This window comes from Arachis hypogaea, chromosome 1 (genome assembly GCF_003086295.3).
Source record: "Arachis hypogaea cultivar Tifrunner chromosome 1, arahy.Tifrunner.gnm2.J5K5, whole genome shotgun sequence".
NCBI classification, from domain to species: Eukaryota; Viridiplantae; Streptophyta; class Magnoliopsida; order Fabales; family Fabaceae; genus Arachis; species Arachis hypogaea.
The window spans coordinates 99,987,056-100,005,102 of NC_092036.1; the positions used below are offsets into that span (position 1 = coordinate 99,987,056).

Genomic DNA, 18,047 nt, shown 5'->3' on the forward strand with positions numbered 1-18,047 from the left:
AATTTGAGTGAATGAATTTATATTTTATTTTTTAAATAAAATTAACGATTGAGTTAGGTCTAAAACTATTATAATTTGTTAATGTTATATAAAAATGGATTGATTTTTTTTATGAATTAAAGAGGGACTGAAAAAATGTACGAGAAAAAAGGAGGGCTGAGAAATAAAAAAAGGGGGCCATATTTATTATTATTATTATTATTTTAACAAAAATAAAAAATTTGGAGATTGCCCAATACAAATAGTAATTTATTCTTTAATATACCATGAAACTCATTTTTTATTTTTGGACAGGAGTAAACTTACTATTTCTGTCAAGCCTTTATAATCTCGAAAAGTATTCCCTTGCAATGTGGGCACCAATTGGCATGGCCCAATACTTAGAACACGTTTGAAGATTCACGGCATACGTACCAACAAATAAATAAAGGAACAACAAATAAAGGAAAAAGAAACTTCATAGCACATGCCACCTTTTTTTATTGTTTATTTTTAAAATTATTATTAATTAATTATATATTTGAATTATTTTATTGACTTTATTAAATAATCCTAATGGTTTTCAAATTTGCAATTGAGTCATTATAAATACGTAAATTGATATCTATTGAGCCAATTATTTAACATTTGTACAGTTATAATACAACTAATGTTGCAAAAAATGTATAACAGAAATTGAACATTTAGTAAATTTTTCTCACGAGTCACCAAAATGTTTAGTAAGACTTACAGTTATGCAAGCAATACGGTGCAAAGCCATTTACCAAAAAAGATTAAGATGCAGAAGAACATTTACCTTGAGCCGATCAAAGTCGAGTAATCTAAATCTCAAAAAATAGCTCAAAGAAAGAAAGTTGTGAAACACTTACAAAGGCTATCATGATGATCATATCCTCCAATAATGCAATTACTTTAATATAGGCAGCATCTAGATATACGTACCCAAAAAAGAAAAAAGAAAAAAGGAAAAAAATCCAGTTACAGGTTACAATAACAACTGCATTAATCACTTTAGATTTTAGTTTGAAAATGACAAGTCATTTACAGGAGGAGCAAAAACAAAACACTTTCGTTGGCATAGCTTTTCAAATCACAACAGAAGATCAGACTTGTGTTTGATCTTTAATTCTTGTCTGCACAACTCAACTATACACTAAAGCCTTTCATGAGTTAAACACATCATCATAAGCATTAAAACGACTATTAGAAAAAGGGCAGCTTCAGTACTTTGACCTCTCAATCATACATCCCTTCATGCTCCCAAACATCCACTAGGAATTTGACCATTTCCTATTTTATAGAAAATAGAAATAGATATTATGAATTAGTAACTTTGAATTCTCATTAAAAAAACCACAACATGGAACAATATATTATACATATACGCAGCAGACTTACAGACAGAGGTATGCGCTTGGGGAAAGGTTGTCTGGTCCCAAGTAAACTTTCATAAGTCGCATTCCAACTGCAACAAATACATTGACTCATAAGTCATCTGCCGGGAGCAAATCCGGATATATAACAGAAATATGGAACCGAAACTTAGATTTGATAAGCAATATAAATAAACATAACAGATATCAGTTAGATGGTTTGATTTGAACCAAATGAACAGGTTATAGATTACGTGTAAAGTTGAGCAGTGCATTAATTATCAGGAAAAAAAAAAAAGTGGAGTAGTGAATTGGGATATATCTAGAATTTGATTGTACAATGAGGACAGTATCTTTTTCATTAAATTAATGTTGTTCCCCCTCCCCCAATCGAATTTAGTTATCTAAGATGATACCCCCATTTGTATATAGACTATGTTAAAGACCACTTTAATAAATTGGTATTGAATGTAACGTTGTAAACACACTTTAATCTGGGTTCACGATCTTGTTGGCTTTGCTTCTTAGATCTGCCACTTCCAATCCACTGAAGCCTGCTTTCATTCCAGAGGAGAACGCCTGCAATGAACAACATGCATTTGATAGAAATTAACCATTATTTTTTCCTATAAAGAGAAAGTAAACCTTGCAAATAATACACGGCAACAATGTACGAGTAAAGAGAAATGAAATGGTACAATAATATTTACCCATATTCTCACCAAATTGCATAAAATAACATAATATATCATTCAGCAATGCTCCAGTGAAGCACATGCACCTACCTACCTTGGTTATAGGACTGGACTTGAAGAGATGGGGAATTTGTATCTGAAAACTTTCTCCTTCAACCTAGACCTTAGGGCCTTGTTGTATTACACGTTTACAACAACAATAATGAAACCTTGTCCCACTTCTGGGTCGGCTAGATGGATCTCATGATGCTATCATGTCATAAATTATGCTTGAATTTAAACAACTAGGAATCTGAATCTCTTTTAATAATTGCACCTATGATTTTTCCCGCTGTCTATAGCCATTGTGTATCCTCAATCTAATTCACTTTCTTTATTGGGGTTTCTTGAGACCATTCCTCACACCCAAATGCCGAATGCTGGATTTTACCATCCATTTAACATTAAGTGCTCCCCCAACTTTCTCTCCAATACATTCATCTCTAATTTTGTCTAGTGTGGACTCATCCAATAATTAGTCTTGGTCTTATAGTCCTGTCATAAAAATCCCTCCATATTTTAATGTTAACTATATTTTATCACAAATAAACATATGACACTCCAAGTATCCATCTTGAATCCTATGGTATTACAGCAGATATTGATTTACTACCCAAAAAATTGTCATATGCTAATACGCTATGCCAAGAGTATAGATGAGCATGTTAATGTCAGTTAATATAAGAAAGACAAACTAAAATCAAACTTGCCTTGGTTTACGAATTCAGGATTGGTGCCTGAGGTAGAGGTTCCACTGGTTTGAAAAAGAAATTGATTTAATGTACTGACAGAGGAGATACTTCTTTGAGATTGAATAGTGCTGTTATCCAGATCACATGTGCTTGAGCTCCAGAAACCATCAGTTATGGTTGGTTTTCTTACAGTCTGTCCCTGAATTCTTAAACCCTTTGCTGGTTCATCCACGGCTATAATTGGTGTGGGCTTTATACAGCATCCAAAACAACCACTGCTCTGCTATAAAGTAAGTTAAATAACAGCAAAAACATAGGCAACTGTAAAAGTCTACCGATACATATTGAGCTTCAACAAAACACATCATTGATTGCAAAGAACAATTATGCTATGTGTACCAAGAATCAGCTACCATATCAATACATTTTGGAATACAAAATACTTATTAAAAATGAGTGAAACACGTATTTATACACAGGTTGATTTAATAGCTGATTTTTTTTTTTGTGTTCACGTAGCAATTTTGTGGAAAGAAAGAACTATGTGTGTTCTTTCCAAGGAGAAAGTGAGAAACACCGACTTCTTGATTGTTATTTAGAAACGTTTCCATACTGTTGTTATTTTATAATAAGAAGAAGCAGCTCTTGGTGATTTCATGGCACAAAGAAGAGACCTTTAAACCAAATAGGATTATACAATTTATCCAGATACATTGATGTTTTAATGCGTCAATTTGTGAAATAAACATAAATCATTGCAAGGAATCATAGAGCATTATTGCTACAACGGTAACCCCTACTTAATGTTAAAGTAAAGAAGCAATAGGATTTAGGTTTAGGCAATTGGCAATCGGCATAAATGGAAAGAAATTGAAATGGAATCGAATAAAGTACGGAAATTGGGGAAGAGAGAAAGAGAGGAAGAGCTCACCCCATGCAAGCAAATAGGTCAGTGATCCAAGCAGTAATCATCACCATCGGAAAGAAGAAGAAAAGAAGAGCAGCCACATAGATAGAATTTTTCCCCAAACGAAATAGAAGAAGAAGAAGAAGAAGAAGAAGAAGAAGAAAGGAAGGTTCGGAGAAAAAGCAGAAGAGAAAGTGAGAGTGTTGTGAGAATTGAAAATGAAAATGAAAATGAAAATTGAATGAGTGAGTGTAGTTAGTCTGCTTAGCTTTTAGTTTTATCGTGTCTGCTGCACAACTGTCGCTGTCTTATTTCTTTCTCTTTCTCAATAATGGGAATTATAATTTATAATTCAGACTAATGCTTCAATTAATCAATTTCCTTAGTAACATTATTTTCTAAACTTGTTCTTAGATATTTTAGAATTTGCAAAAATAGCCACATAATTATAAAATAAATTTTAATATTCATACATTTAAAAGATAATCATCGTTTTTATAATAGTATTTTACAAATATAATTAAAAGAAAATTATCATCACTCATAATTGTTATTCTTTCTATGGACAACAAATTTATACATTTTATTCTTCAATTGAATCCAAGGTGATCTTATTTGAACTAGATTGATTTATTTGCTTTTTTAAAAAATAAGATTTTATTATTAAAAATAAAAATATTTTAAATTTATAAAATAAAAATATATAACAAATTAAATATATTATAAATAAGTCTCTAATTTTTTTATTTAAAAGACAAATAAATTTGTTATTAAATTTAATTATTAATAAATTTCTTATCTTATAAATGAACAATACTTCTTTCATATTGAATATAAACTATTACTAAAAAAAATTATATTTATATATTTAAACATTTACAAAGATTAGAGACTGATATTTTAATTAGAAGAAGAATTTATTTGTTTTGTGATAAAAGATAAGGATTTATTCGTTTTTTAATATATTATAAATAAAAAATTTAAAGTTTACAGTTATACATATTTGGGAGGTATTGAAAATTAAAGTAGTTCAATTTTTTAGTTTAAATTAGCAATAAAAAAAAAATTAATCACCTGTAGCTTTTTGTAATTATAATTAAATAAAAAATATTTATTTTTATTAATATAATATTACGTAGTTAAATATACATAAAATTACACTATACCAATAATACATTAATATTAAATTCTATATAATCATAAATTACTTTTTTTCAAAAAAAATCATTTAGTAAAATCACTTAAAAAATAATATTTTTTTTAGAAACTCAAAGCCCATCATATCTTATTCGCCTTCAAAGGAAAAAAATATTTTGAATTATTGGATGACAAATTTAGGAATTTATATAGAAATTGAATGACGAAACGCTTCGCATCTTAAAAAGGGTGGAATCTGAAATTCCGACACGCTTTTTTCAAAGGCGTAAGGGCTCTCTGCTCTCTTCTTCTTCCTTTGTTTCGTTGAATATGGTTAGGGTTTCTTAGTCTCAGCCATCGGAATGTTGCAGGAAGCACCTCCTTCGCTGTTTGGCCTCTCCAATTCCAATTCGCGTGGCCACTTCGCCTCCGCCATGCCTTGATTTGTTTCTAACTCTTTCCTTCTCCTTTTTATTTAGGTAATTCCTCACGCTTCGGCTTTTTCTTCTCCCTCAGTTTTGGACTATTGTTTTATTTCTTATTTTATATTCTTCGATTGAACAAGTTCTTTGCTTGAACTCGAGGTTGACTAGAGAATGCTCCGTGCTTTTATTCAACGGGTTACTTATTCTCTATACGCGTTTTTTTTTCCTTTCTGTTTTCTGGTTACTCGGTTGCGTCTTAAGGACTAGGGTTTCTTGATTCTGCATGGTTAGGGGAAGTTTTTTTTTTTTTTTTATTCCGTTTCTTAATTGCTAAGTTGTTCAGCTGTCCCCTGTTCGGAGGTCAAACAACGTTGGTGTTCATCTCTTTTTGCGGGTGTATTTTCGTTTATTATTATTGAAATGAAGTTAGATTGGATAGTTGACCGTCTTTGGTTTTATATATCATAGGCTGCTGAGTAGTGAGATTTAGCTGTTCTCCCTTATCTGTTTGAGTTTGTGGTTGCTACTTATATAGTCATGGGTGCCATTTTTGGGGTTTTTTGGCAAGGGAGTTTGACAGTTTAGAAACATTTATGCTTTGTTAGAGTTCGGAATAACTCAAATACCTGACCTAGCAAAGTATAGCTTGGACTCAATTGGTGTATCCTTCAGATTTTTAAACCTAAGCTTGATGTTTTGTTTGTAGACTTTTCATTTATTTATTTTTATGTGCATTGCTAACACAGGTTCAAATTTGTTCTCTTGGTTATTTGCGGTCTTTGTAGTTTGTTTGGGTCCAGGGTATTGATTCTTGGTATAAGAGTGCTCCATATTCCATACGTGTATACATGAGATTGTATGATCTTTTGTTGATAAATGAAAACCATAGCTTTTTCTTAGTGGTATTTTCTACTTCAAATATGATTGTGTTGATTTGCTAATCTGATTCCACCTGATGGAACAAGATGTAAATTTTTATGTTTGCTTATACTTCATACTGTGGCTATCTGCAGTGGTGGCAGTTCTGTTATGGAAATGCATGATGTTTCTGAAAATAGGAGCACAGATGCTTACTTGGTAAAATTTTGAGAGTTTTATGTGTGGTGTTTATTAATTATGTGGCATTATTGTATCTGAGTCTCTCTGTCTTTTCACTTAGTTAGTGTTATAATGATGTTTCTATCTCTTCTAATTTCAGATCGAAGGTACTGGTTTAAACCCACAGTTGACAAGCCCAAATTTTCAACAATTTGAAGCTATGTTTAGCGAAGGAGCCCCTGAGTTTATTGTTGATCAGAACTTGTATTACCCTTCTGCCACCAATTATGGGTATTACTGTACAGGTAAATTTCCAACTATTGTATGTCACTGCTTTTTGGGTCAATGTTATATAAAATGATGTTGACTACGTACTTATTGTGGTTAGGATTTGAATCACCTGTGGAATGGGAGGACCACCATAGGATTTTTGGTGTAGATGGTCCCGAGATTCAGTACATGGTAAGTCTAAATTTTGTTTGCATGTGTCTTCTTTGGTTTGATATGTTGGCCCAGTGGCTGATTTTAGTACTTGCTTCTTTTACCAGGGTGCACAAAACGAAAGTTTTCCATATGTATATTATACACCTAGCTATGGATATGCACAGTCTCCATACAATCCATACAACCCTTATATTCCTGGTGCTATGATGGGAGTTGATGGCTCATTCGGGGGAGCACAACATTATTACTCCCTTCCAAGTTATCAAAACCCTGTTTCCTCACCTGGTTATATTCCTTTTGTTGTTCCACCAGACAATTTACCTGATAGTTTTGTTGATCCATTGATCGATACCAGTGCCTCTGTCAGCAAACCTGATGGAAGAGGTTTTAAACATAAGTTCAATTCAGTTTCTGGTGCCTTTACTAAGAACTCTTCAAAACCATTATCAAATCAGGCAAGTTCCTTGGCCAGGGTATTAGAAGGGCCAAGGGCTAATGCTGGGGTAAAGAAAGATTCGAATATTGGAAGTGTTTCTGGCAGTGGTTTTCTCAACATGACTCCATCACCCATCCATGAGGTAGAATCTTGCATATTTTAGGCTTGACTTTGATTTCAGTATATGTGGTCTTGTGAACATGTTTAGATCAGAATTATCTATTCTATTATTATTATTATTATTATTATTATTATTAGCAGCAGCAGCAGTAGTAGTAGTAGTAGTAGTAGTAGTAGTAGTTAATTGTTTTCACTGCCTACATAATACTGCCACTATTTCTTTGATGAGGGTAATTGAGGGGTAGGGCTAGTTGCAACTTAGTTTCTGGACTTTTGGTGGCACTTTTTTAGTAGATATGTGTACAATCTTTCTTTTCCACATAGGACAGCTAAACCTGGAGACTCAATTCGAACTTTAGATACTACTTCCTATTGAATTTTTATGTCAAATTTTAACCAAGAGTGTAGTTCCTGCTAAGTAGTGGATTTTCTGACTTTTGACCTCTTGGTAATGGACAGTCTGCTTCTGCCAAACTTCGTCCAAAGTTTCACGTTGGAAAAGTACCAAGTGACGTAAATAGTAACACTGATGTATTGGGTGAGCAAAACCGAGGCCCTAGAATTAGTAGATCAAAACACCAGCTTTCTGTCAAAGCCTATACAACCAAGGCAGGAGACGGTAACACACATGGGAACATCATCATTTATACCGATCAATATAACAGAGAGGATTTCCCTCTTGAATATGAAAATGCAAAATTTTTTGTCATAAAATCGTATAGTGAGGATGATGTTCACAAAAGCATTAAATATAATGTTTGGTCTTCAACTCCTCATGGTAACAAGAAGCTGGAGAGTGCCTATGAAGATGCTAAGAGAATAGCTGCAGGAAAATCTGGAGGCTGCCCAATCTTTCTTTTCTTTTCGGTGAGTTTCCAATAGGTTGCTTTACTGATTCTGTTTTCTTCCGGATCTTTGTATGTAATATAAACTCTTCTACTTCCTCTCTTGCAAATGCAGGTTAATGCGAGTGGGCAGTTTTGTGGGGTCGCTGAGATGGTAGGCTCAGTTGACTTCAATAAAGATATGGACTTTTGGCAACAGGATAAATGGAGTGGGAGCTTCCCTGTAAAGTGGCATATTATAAAAGATGTGCCAAATGGAAGTTTTAGGCACATTATACTAGAGAACAATGAAAGCAAGCCAGTAACTAATAGCAGAGACACACAGGAGGTATATTATTTTTCTATTACAGAAGTTCTGCTTTCAGTGTAAAATTGAGAACTGCACCAATAATAATTGAACATTCTTGATGAGTAAGATTTTACCTAATTTTCTATGGTAAATTGTTTTCCAATGTGAATTGATTATTCTATTTTCCTTAATTGATGTAGTTGGAATGTCAATTTTCTTTTTGTATATTTTAATGTGAGGATAAGCTGTATTTTTAAATTGTTGGGTTGTTCTCATGTTAGTTGTGATTTTGACAATCAAACATCTGTTTCTTGTGCAGATAATGTATAAGAAAGGTTTGGAAATGCTGAAAATATTTAAAAGTCATACTTTGAAGACAACTTTGCTTGATGATTTTATGTACTATGAGAACCGTCAGAAGATAATGCAGGAAGAGAAGGCAAAGTTGCTAATTAAAAGTTTTCAAAATCCATTATTGATGCCGACAATGGAACCACCCCGGAAATTGAATTTTGTTGTAGACGTTCCGCAAGTCAATGATGAGAAGAATTCAAAGACAGATGATAAGTTTGATAGATTGGTTTCTAGTGTTAAGGAGACTGTTCAAAGTTCTGATGTCACTAGCACCAAGTCCACAAATGAAAAGGCCGAGAAAACTACAGCTGACAAAGAGGATATTTCCTCCATCTTAAAGATTGGTTCAGTCAGTATTACCCCAAAACAAGGCGAGACTAAACCTTCATCCATTGGCGTCAGTGATAGGGAACCAGTTGATATTGTCACAGTGGGCTCGATGCAAGTCAAAGTTAATGGTTTTTCAGAGTCTTCGAGTGTCTTGAAGGTTGGGAGTATCCCACTGGATCGAAAAGCACTGCAGCTGGACAAAGGAACTGCTTAGTTAAAAGTGGATCTGATTCTCAAGGCACGATTGGGTCTCTCTTGTTTTGTGCAGACTGCGTCGGTATCTGCTTGATTGTTTGATACAGTTGGGAAGTTGGGTTTCTCTTTTTGTTTTCTGCTCTGTTCTTTTACATCTGATACTGATTGCTTTGATACAAGGCTTATACAGGATGCAATGGATCTTTTGGGAGGTGTCTATTCAAGAATCTTCACTGAAATAGTGTTAACTGTTCTCTTTTGTATTTCGTTTTATTTCGTTTCTCTGGTCACCGTGGGTGGGAGGGTGGCGTTGTCTTCTTCCCTCCCCCCCTTTTTTTTCTTCTCTCATTAAATTCCATCTGTTGTGAAACATTCTAAAACATCCTGTAACCTTCCTGTTACTGCTGTTCTGTTGCATTCAAGAAAAGATATCCATTTGATTTTGTTTCTTCTGTATTTTAGTTTTGATTTGGTCTAAAATGATGAAATGTAACGGCAGAATATCTAAGAATTATGGCACCATGTTCTTGGGCTTATTTCCTTTGTTGTGTGCGATTGACGTGGTAGAAGATGCCGCCAAACTTCTGACTTCTGAGTGCACGTTCTTCCGATTGGTGAAATTTTTTTTTATTGTCCAATTGGCGAAGGATATGACCGTATAGGTTATACAAGATACATGGATGATATACAAAAGTTAAATAAAAAATGGGAAGTGATGTTCCGGTAAAATTAAGAGTAAATTAGGTTCAACACATGATACATTGTTCTCTAAAATATTATTTTTTATCAGTAAGCAAAAGTGTAAGGCCTGATTGGACTTAAGATAGCCAGGAATTGGTCCTTCTATAGCCTAACAATTTTTAACTTTATGAACGACAAACTCTTAGGTGGAATTCTGTGGAAAACAATTTAACCCAACAGTACTCATTCTCCATCTACCACGTGTAATCCCATGTTAGCATGTCGAATGGGGCCCAGGAATCCAGCTTCACAGAATCCGCCATCTTGACTCTGCAGATTGCAATGTGTTGAGTTTAGTTTTACACTTTTACCCTTTCTACGACCCACCTGTAACTCTGAGAAAGTGAGAAGTGTTAAATTGTGCGAGTTGTGTCACGTGTTTGCGCACTACTAACGTGGGCAACATCCCTTCCTCCTTCACTTTCACGGTTTCACTTCACTTTGCTTGGGTTCTTTTCTCTTAACCAGTGTGCAGCGAGTGCGATCACGCGCCTTCACCCCTTCATCCTGTGCGCGTTGGAAAACCCACACTCAACTCAACCGAGCACAGCTCTGTCGCCGGTTCTAGCTCCGATCAGGTATTCCCCTTTTTCACACTTGCACCCACTCAATTCAATTCCCTTTTAAACAATCACTCAAATTCACGAATCTCTCTCTCTCTCCCCGAATTAATTACCTTAGTAAAATTCATCAGAAAAATTAACGTGATTATAAGAACAAGAATTTTTATGTCAGTTTATTAGGTTTTTCTAATAATGTTTATTCGATACCTAATTGTAATGTAATTATATTTACATTCATTGGGCAGTTGCAATGGCAGGGAGTTCAAATAGAAGAGAGGGCAAAAACGCTATGGTTCCAAAACCTGAATTGCTGGATTTTGATGTTGAGCTGCAGCCACCTTATGCTACATTCTCTGGGAATGTTGGGGTATGCCATTCACACATATGAATATGGCCCATTCATACTATTAATTGTTCCTATTATAGAATAAATTTACATCAATATACGATTGGCAGGATAATGTTGCAAGTTCATCTGGAAGCCAACTGCGTTCATTTTTTGTTGGAATGGGATTCCAGCCATCTCTTGTTGATAAAGCCATTGAGGAGAATGGTACACTACTTTATGTGCTAGCATGATTTTTTTGGTTGAGTCTTGAGTCTTGACCTAATTGCATATCATATTTCATGCTATTCCAGTATTATGATCTTCTGCAATTCCTCATTGATGATTATCATTATTATTCTTATTATTATGTATGTGTATAATTAGGTGACCAAAATTCGGACAGGCTATTAGAGGTCCTCTTGAGCTATTCGGTGAGTAGACCATAATTTATCTTACGTGCACCTTCAATGTTCGTGTTCTAGCGTTGAGGATGGAGAAGTTTTTATTTGATTATAGTAGATTATAACTGATAATTGGGAAGTGAAACTTTATGATTTCGTTACACTTGCAGATAGATATGCATCAAAGATTCAATTTAACATTTCGTTGAGCATGTTCATTAAATTCCATGATACTTCTAGAAAGTAGAAAATGGTGAAAAAGAAAAAAGAACCTAATTTATTATTATTATTATTATTATTATTATTATTATTAACTGTAATTTCAATGAGTCAGGAACTGCATAAAATAATTCGTTTGCTGTTTCTGTTTATCCACTTTTATTTCTTTTGTATATGTAATTAAAGGTTAACTTACAATATATTTTCACTTTTCCAAGGATTATTCTTTCTACATGGTTGATGTAAAATTTTTACAGCTGCAACTTGTTTTGCAACTATATAGGCACTTCAAAAATCAAATTCAGAGTCTTCAGATTCTCTAGAGAGCTTATTTGATGATAAGGATTCTCCTGAAATTTCCACAGTCAATCAACCAAAAGAGGTACTTCCTTCTTACTCCTTTGGAAACAGCAGTTTATTTTGCTTCTTCTCATCAACCTTTAATACCTGTACAAAATTTATTTTTGAGTTGTTGTCAACTTTGTTACATATATCACGGGCATCAGTTATGGCTGTGGTCAATAGTTTGTCACATATGCTGACAATTGAACGTTTGCCTTTTCTGTATATGGTGACAATCAGCTTTGCATTCTACGTTTCTCCTTTCTCTTGGCATTGATGGCATTCAATCCTTTCCTTTTTGTGCTTGGCATTCATTTTTTTTCTAGTTTAATCAGTCTTCATGATATAATATTATGTTTTATCTAATCTGAGTTTTGTTCTTGTTTGGCATAATATCTCATGCAGGAGTTAGATGAATTTGGCGAATTTATTGATGACAAAAGAAGTTCCTTACTGATGATGAATTTCTCCGCAGAGGAGGTAGACTTTGCAATCAGTAAGCTTGGTATGTGAAAGTATATGTAATCTGAATGTACATCCTTATTTCTGGAGCTGCTTCTGAGTGATCAATATGTACTTTCCTATGCTACATGCACAAAGTAATTTTTTTATTGGAAAAGAAAATGTGTAATGCCTATGTATGCTCAGATCAAAGTGCATTTTATTGTTATGGTCATTTTACAAATTGGGTGCACCGATTTGTTTTTGAAAAGTTGCAAATTTTGTAATGTTGAAATCGGACCATCCGATTTTACTTTTCTAAAAATTAAAAAAATTAAAATATTGAAATCGGACCCTCCGATTTCTATTTTAGAAAGTTTAAAAATTAAAATCGGATCTACCGATTTATGTGGTGTCCAGAAAAAAAAAATTGCATGCACTGAAATCGGAGATTTCATATTTCTTTTTGCCACTCAACAAATCCGTCCGATTTGTTTAATAACAATTTAAAAAAAAATTAATACCAATTAAGAAAAAACAATTATTCCAATAACATTGCATACCACACCATTTTCATCCATATTAAAAAAAATTAGCCATGCTACATGGGGTGGCATTTATTTTCTTATTTGTCTTTTCTGGTGTTAACTGACCTGGAAAATATGTTTTATGCTTCTTTTGACTATCTGATGAAGTGTTGCATGACTTTGATCGAATATCTATGGTTTCTTGGATTATTAGTTCCAATCTGCACTTTTGGACATGCTAGTAGTATTTGGTTAAAGTATGTAAAGTGTAAACAAAAACATGAAGTCCACCATAAATTGAATTGAATTGATGTGCATTTAGACATTTGGGGGTAATATTTTATAGAATAAATGCTAGGATGAAAAAACTTTTACGTTGGTGTAGCAGCCAACATTTCCCTTGAAGATATGTGAATATATATAACTTCTAATAACACCAAGGTCTTTTGATCTAGGTGGCAAAAACAACAGTAACTTCATGCATTACTGCTTCAAATAGAGATTTGATTGTGTGTTTCAAAACAGGTGATGGAGCATCAGTTCCTGAGCTGGTGGACTTCATCTTTGCTGCACAGATAGCTAAGAAGTTAAACAGAGAAACAGTTCATATAAAAAGGGAAACAATTGATATCACCTGCGATGACACAGGTGGTGAGGTATTGAGATTTAATCCATTTTTGTGAGATGTTTCAGGAGATGATGCTATGCTTATGTGAGTCTGATACTCTGATTTCTTAAGTTAAAACTCAACTGTATCCATGTACAAAATGTTATCTACCATGTTCCTATATGTTATGAACTTTATTTCTGTGTCTTTTTCAATAATAGGTATGATCTTATCAAGAAGTTTGCCCCCGTATTATGTTAACTTATGTAAATTATAATTATTATTATCTCCTTAATATGCATCTAAAATTTGTAACTTGGGGATTTCAGACTAGCAATGAACGACTATTTGGGATTATGGAAAAAACACTTCAATTGCTTGAAATGGGTTTCTCTGAGAATGAAGTATCCTCAGCGGTTGATAGATTAGGTCAGTAATTGAGACGGCTGATCTATTTTAACTGATAAGCTATGTGACTATGCTTTTTACATTTTTCTTTGGGAAGCAATTATCTTTAGTTTGCGCAATGATGTTATTGGTTGTTTTTTTCAATTTGGAAAATTCTATATATTTCCTTACCATTTATTTCCTTTACAAAGTCTTACGGTTGCTTTTGTCTCTGCAACTTTGGCTTCTAATATGGTGTTTTATCAGGGACGGAGGTTCCAATTTCAGAGCTTGCAAACTATATTTTTGCAGAGCAAAGTGGGATCGAATATGTAATGGAATATAAGGTTAGACTAATATCGTACTGTCCCCAGAAATTTTTTGTTATTAATTTTTTTGAATAATTTTTTTTTAAGAATAATTATCGTCGGTGCTTTACTGAATCTCAAATTTCTTTTTCATCCAGTATCCCTTTACTTCAATGTATTCTATGGGGATCAAAGAAGAGCAACAATGGGATGGTACAGCTGAAGTAAAAACGGAGTTTTTTGGATATGAAGCTCCACAGTCAGGGCCGATCAACTTTAGGGGAACTTTCAGTGACAGGGGTAAACGAGTGAAGGAAGAGGGTATTGATGAATTTGCAAATGGTGCTTCTGACATGGGATACTCTGATTTCATGGAGAATGATAGAAGTAAAAGGCCCAAGAATGAATATGAGGAGGATGAGTCGAGCTCTTTTCTTGATATTTATTGGATGGAAGAAAGGGTTGATGCTCAGGTTGCTAGAATGACAGAACTTCACAGATCAAAACCAGCCAGGACTCTTAGCGATATTGCTGCGAAATCTCCATTTTTCTTATTTGGAAACGTCTCGAACATTTCTTATGAGTCATGGACAAAAATGTCTCAGTTTTTATATGTTGAACCTGAATTTGTGAATACTCGGTTCTTTTCAGCCTTAAATAGAATTGAAGGATACTTACACAATCTCCCATTTGAAGGCCGGACACACATCCTTCCGAAGCCACCTTTGACTATAGAAGAAACAATGCCACGGACAACGAAGTGGTGGCCATCTTGGGATTCAAGAAAGCAGTTGAGCAGCATCTGTTGTGAAACCAATGGAATATCTCGCCATTGTGAATGGATAGGAAAGATTCTAGCTGATTCTGGTGGAGTGCCCACACCTGAACAGCAAGAAGACATTGTTCGAAGCTGTCGCATATTGAATCTTGTGTGGACCGGTCAATACAAACTAAGCCCTGTAGAGCCTGACAAGTTGGAGTTTATCTTGGGCTACCCTTTGGATCACACTTCTGCCGTGTGTAACTTGGCTGAAAGACTAGAATTACTTAAATACTGCTTTCAAACAGACACATTGGGGTATCATCTCTCAGTGTTGAAACCACTGTTCCCTAATGGTTTGACAGTGTTATCAATTTTCAGTGGCATTGGTGGTGCTGAAATCGCACTTCACCGCCTTGGTATCAAGATGAAAGCGGTCGTCTCCGTTGAGACTTCTGAGGCAAAGAGAAAGATTCTTGAGAGATGGTGGCGAGTTTCGGGACAAAAAGGTAATCTGGTGCAGATGGAAGAAGTTCAAAAGCTGACTAGTAAAACACTTCAGGGTTTAATCAATAAATTTGGTGTGTTTGACCTGGTAATTTATCAGCACCCTAACTCTTACGCAAGTTCCAGGATTGATCCCACAGGGAGACACCCAGCTTTTGATTTTTCTTTTGTTGAATCTGTTCGCCTTTTGCAACGTGTGAGAGGCTTGTGTAAAAGGAGTTAGGTTTAGTGACTCGTCTGTTTCTTGTAGTAAATTATGTCAGTCTATGTATATATATAATATATCCATGCTTCCATTTATTACTAGATGTTTAGGTTCAATGCTATCCAACCTGAGAATGGTGGTTGAACTTTATGTATGACTTTTTGTAGATCCATATGGATACATGTCTAGACTGGTTGTGTGGATATTTATTTTCGTTTTGTTGCGTTGTATCCATAGAAATTAATTTGGATATTTTCGATATTAATCAGAATTTATTTGTGGTGTTCAAGGTTCGCTTGTTCGTTTTCTACGTTCTACAGCACAATTATCTAATCATTAAATCAAATTATCAATGAATACGAATGGCCGGCAACGGTGACAAACAAGCTGGATAATGTTATAGAATGGACAAAGATTTATTTATATTTTTGACAAAGGTTTCAACTAATATTCTAATAGTCTAACATATTAGACGGACTCAAGAAGATTACAAAATACTTGACCTTTCCTATTGTCTCGTGCTAGTTAGATGTACATGCATCAGCCGTATGTCAAAGGCAGCACATATATTTTGCGTACACTTTTATTTTTATTTAGTTTATAAATATTAGATTTAAGGGTAAATTACACAAATAAATCAGAATTAATTATAGGCCATAAATACCTCCATATAATAAAATCAAATTGACTTGATTTACGCTATTTATATGTAAAATTGTAGTCGAACAAGTTGATTCGATTTACTACTTGTGCAGCACATATATCATAAATCAAATTAATTTGATTCGATTTTACATATAAATAGAATAAATTGAATCACTTTGATTCGATTTATATAGAGGTGTTAAGGACTAATTCTGGTTTAGAATTATGTGTAATTTTAAATTGGAATTATTTTTTGTGTAATTTATCCTTAACTTAACTATTTTGTATTTTAAAGACAAATTTTAAAATATAATAATAAATTTTTTAAAATTTTAATTATATTTAGTGCATTGAAAATGTAAAAAAAGTATTTTTATAAAATGTTTTTTTATAATATTTTTAAAATATACTCTTAAAATATATATTGGCAAGACCATAAATATTATTAGCTTCAGAAAATATAGGCATTCATCAGTTGTAATAAATAAAGTCCGACAAGCTTGATATAGTCATTCAATCCTTCGTGTTCGCAATAAATAGAGAGTTCAAAAATAGGTTTTAAGGGACAAAATGTGGGAAAATTTTCAAGGACACTGTTGTCCTCGGAAAAGACTAACTTGATTTTGACCCATAATAATTATAATGAGTGATTATTCGGTTTGCTAAGGATGAGTTTGTCCTGTAGTCTGTACTTTTGATAATATGCCGGATTTATTACTTGAAAAATCAAAACAGAAAATTACTATTTTAAATTATGATAATGATTACTATTTCATATTTACATGTCAATTTAGGCATCTATACTTGTCCAACTATGTGAGAACTATGTACCACAAGTTTCACACAAAATACCAGAAAAGTTTCTGCGACAAAACAGACAAATAAAACAGAAATTAATTACCGCTGGAATTAGATTAGATTAAATTATATATAATGAAAATATTATAAGAATTAATGTCTAATTTTTTATTATGTATAATTTATAATTTTTTATTATTTATATATATATATATTCAATAAATAAATAAAAAGTGAATTAATAATGGCTATTTATAATTTTATATAGAGAAATTCTAGAAACAATAATTTTTAGTAATTCTAGCTATCATTTAACCATTATAAACACTAAATTAACTTTAAAAAATAAATTCTACTAATTTATGTGTGTAAATTCTAAAAAAATATGAATACAACCTGTATTGATTTGTAAAATTCTGATAAATATAAGTGTAAATTATATAATTTTTGTGTACAAAATTCTAAAAATATGAGTATAAATTTTTATTGGCCAAATATTGTGCTTTTTATTTTTGTTATTTGGCTTCCAATGGTATTTTTAAACACTGGACAGTTATGTGTTTTTTTCATGTAGAGAGTACAAATTTTTTTTAAATACCTAAATTTGAGAGTGAGATTTAGATTTTTTATTTTAATTTTTTTAAATATTAAAATGTGGCTCTCAAATTTATATTTTAATATTAAAAAAATTTTAAAAGTTTAATTGAATCTTCAGATATACTTCACAGTAGAAAAAAAAAATTTTAATATAAATCGAACCTCTAATTTGTCCACTATACTCCAAATCTAAAAGTTCGATTTATTACTTAAAATTAAAAAAAAAATTTAAATCCATATAAAACAGATACACCAATTATTTATTATAATAAATTACACATGATCTTCTTCCATATCCAAACAAAATTAACCCAATATCGGTAAAAAATAATAATGTTTGTTCACATAGTAT

General features: G+C 32.9%; 3 protein-coding genes and 1 long non-coding RNA gene across 5 annotated transcripts; 2 read left to right on the plus strand and 2 right to left on the minus strand.

Annotated features, from left to right (window-relative positions):
* Nucleotides 1-978: 978 nt before the first annotated feature.
* LOC112702827 (uncharacterized) lies at nt 979-4,986 on the minus strand. Its single transcript, XM_025754019.3, has 5 exons — nt 3,731-4,986; nt 2,818-3,074; nt 1,862-1,952; nt 1,399-1,465; nt 979-1,290 (listed from the first exon to the last, which is right to left on the minus strand). Exons 1-5 carry the CDS (start codon nt 3,775-3,777, stop codon nt 1,237-1,239), a joined length of 516 nt encoding a protein of 171 aa, XP_025609804.1. The 5' UTR covers nt 3,778-4,986; the 3' UTR covers nt 979-1,236.
* Nucleotides 4,987-5,172: 186 nt separating this feature from the next.
* On the plus strand, nt 5,173-9,775 carry LOC112702845 (uncharacterized). Of its 2 annotated transcripts, XM_025754044.3 has the most exons (8): nt 5,173-5,322; nt 6,282-6,345; nt 6,467-6,611; nt 6,695-6,768; nt 6,855-7,328; nt 7,766-8,173; nt 8,267-8,479; nt 8,760-9,775. In XM_025754044.3, the coding sequence occupies exons 2-8, from the start codon at nt 6,298-6,300 to the stop codon at nt 9,336-9,338; spliced, it is 1,941 nt and encodes a 646-aa protein (XP_025609829.1). In that variant the 5' UTR covers nt 5,173-5,322; nt 6,282-6,297; the 3' UTR covers nt 9,339-9,775. The 2 variants fall into 2 exon arrangements, with proteins under 2 accessions (XP_025609829.1, XP_025609842.1); XM_025754057.3 differs by lacking the exon at nt 6,282-6,345 and having other exon boundaries at nt 5,175-5,322.
* A 441-nt stretch (nt 9,776-10,216) lies between these two features.
* LOC112702836 (probable inactive DNA (cytosine-5)-methyltransferase DRM3) lies at nt 10,217-15,944 on the plus strand. The gene is made up of 10 exons (XM_025754031.3): nt 10,217-10,638; nt 10,869-10,990; nt 11,080-11,176; nt 11,336-11,382; nt 11,855-11,953; nt 12,319-12,418; nt 13,407-13,537; nt 13,818-13,917; nt 14,143-14,222; nt 14,342-15,944. Exons 2-10 carry the CDS (start codon nt 10,874-10,876, stop codon nt 15,671-15,673), a joined length of 2,103 nt encoding a protein of 700 aa, XP_025609816.1. The 5' UTR covers nt 10,217-10,638; nt 10,869-10,873; the 3' UTR covers nt 15,674-15,944.
* Nucleotides 13,129-15,836, minus strand: LOC140174803 (uncharacterized). The gene is made up of 2 exons (XR_011864555.1): nt 14,862-15,836; nt 13,129-13,448 (listed from the first exon to the last, which is right to left on the minus strand). It is a non-coding gene; the product is annotated as an uncharacterized lncRNA (long non-coding RNA).
* Nucleotides 15,945-18,047: the final 2,103 nt, after the last annotated feature.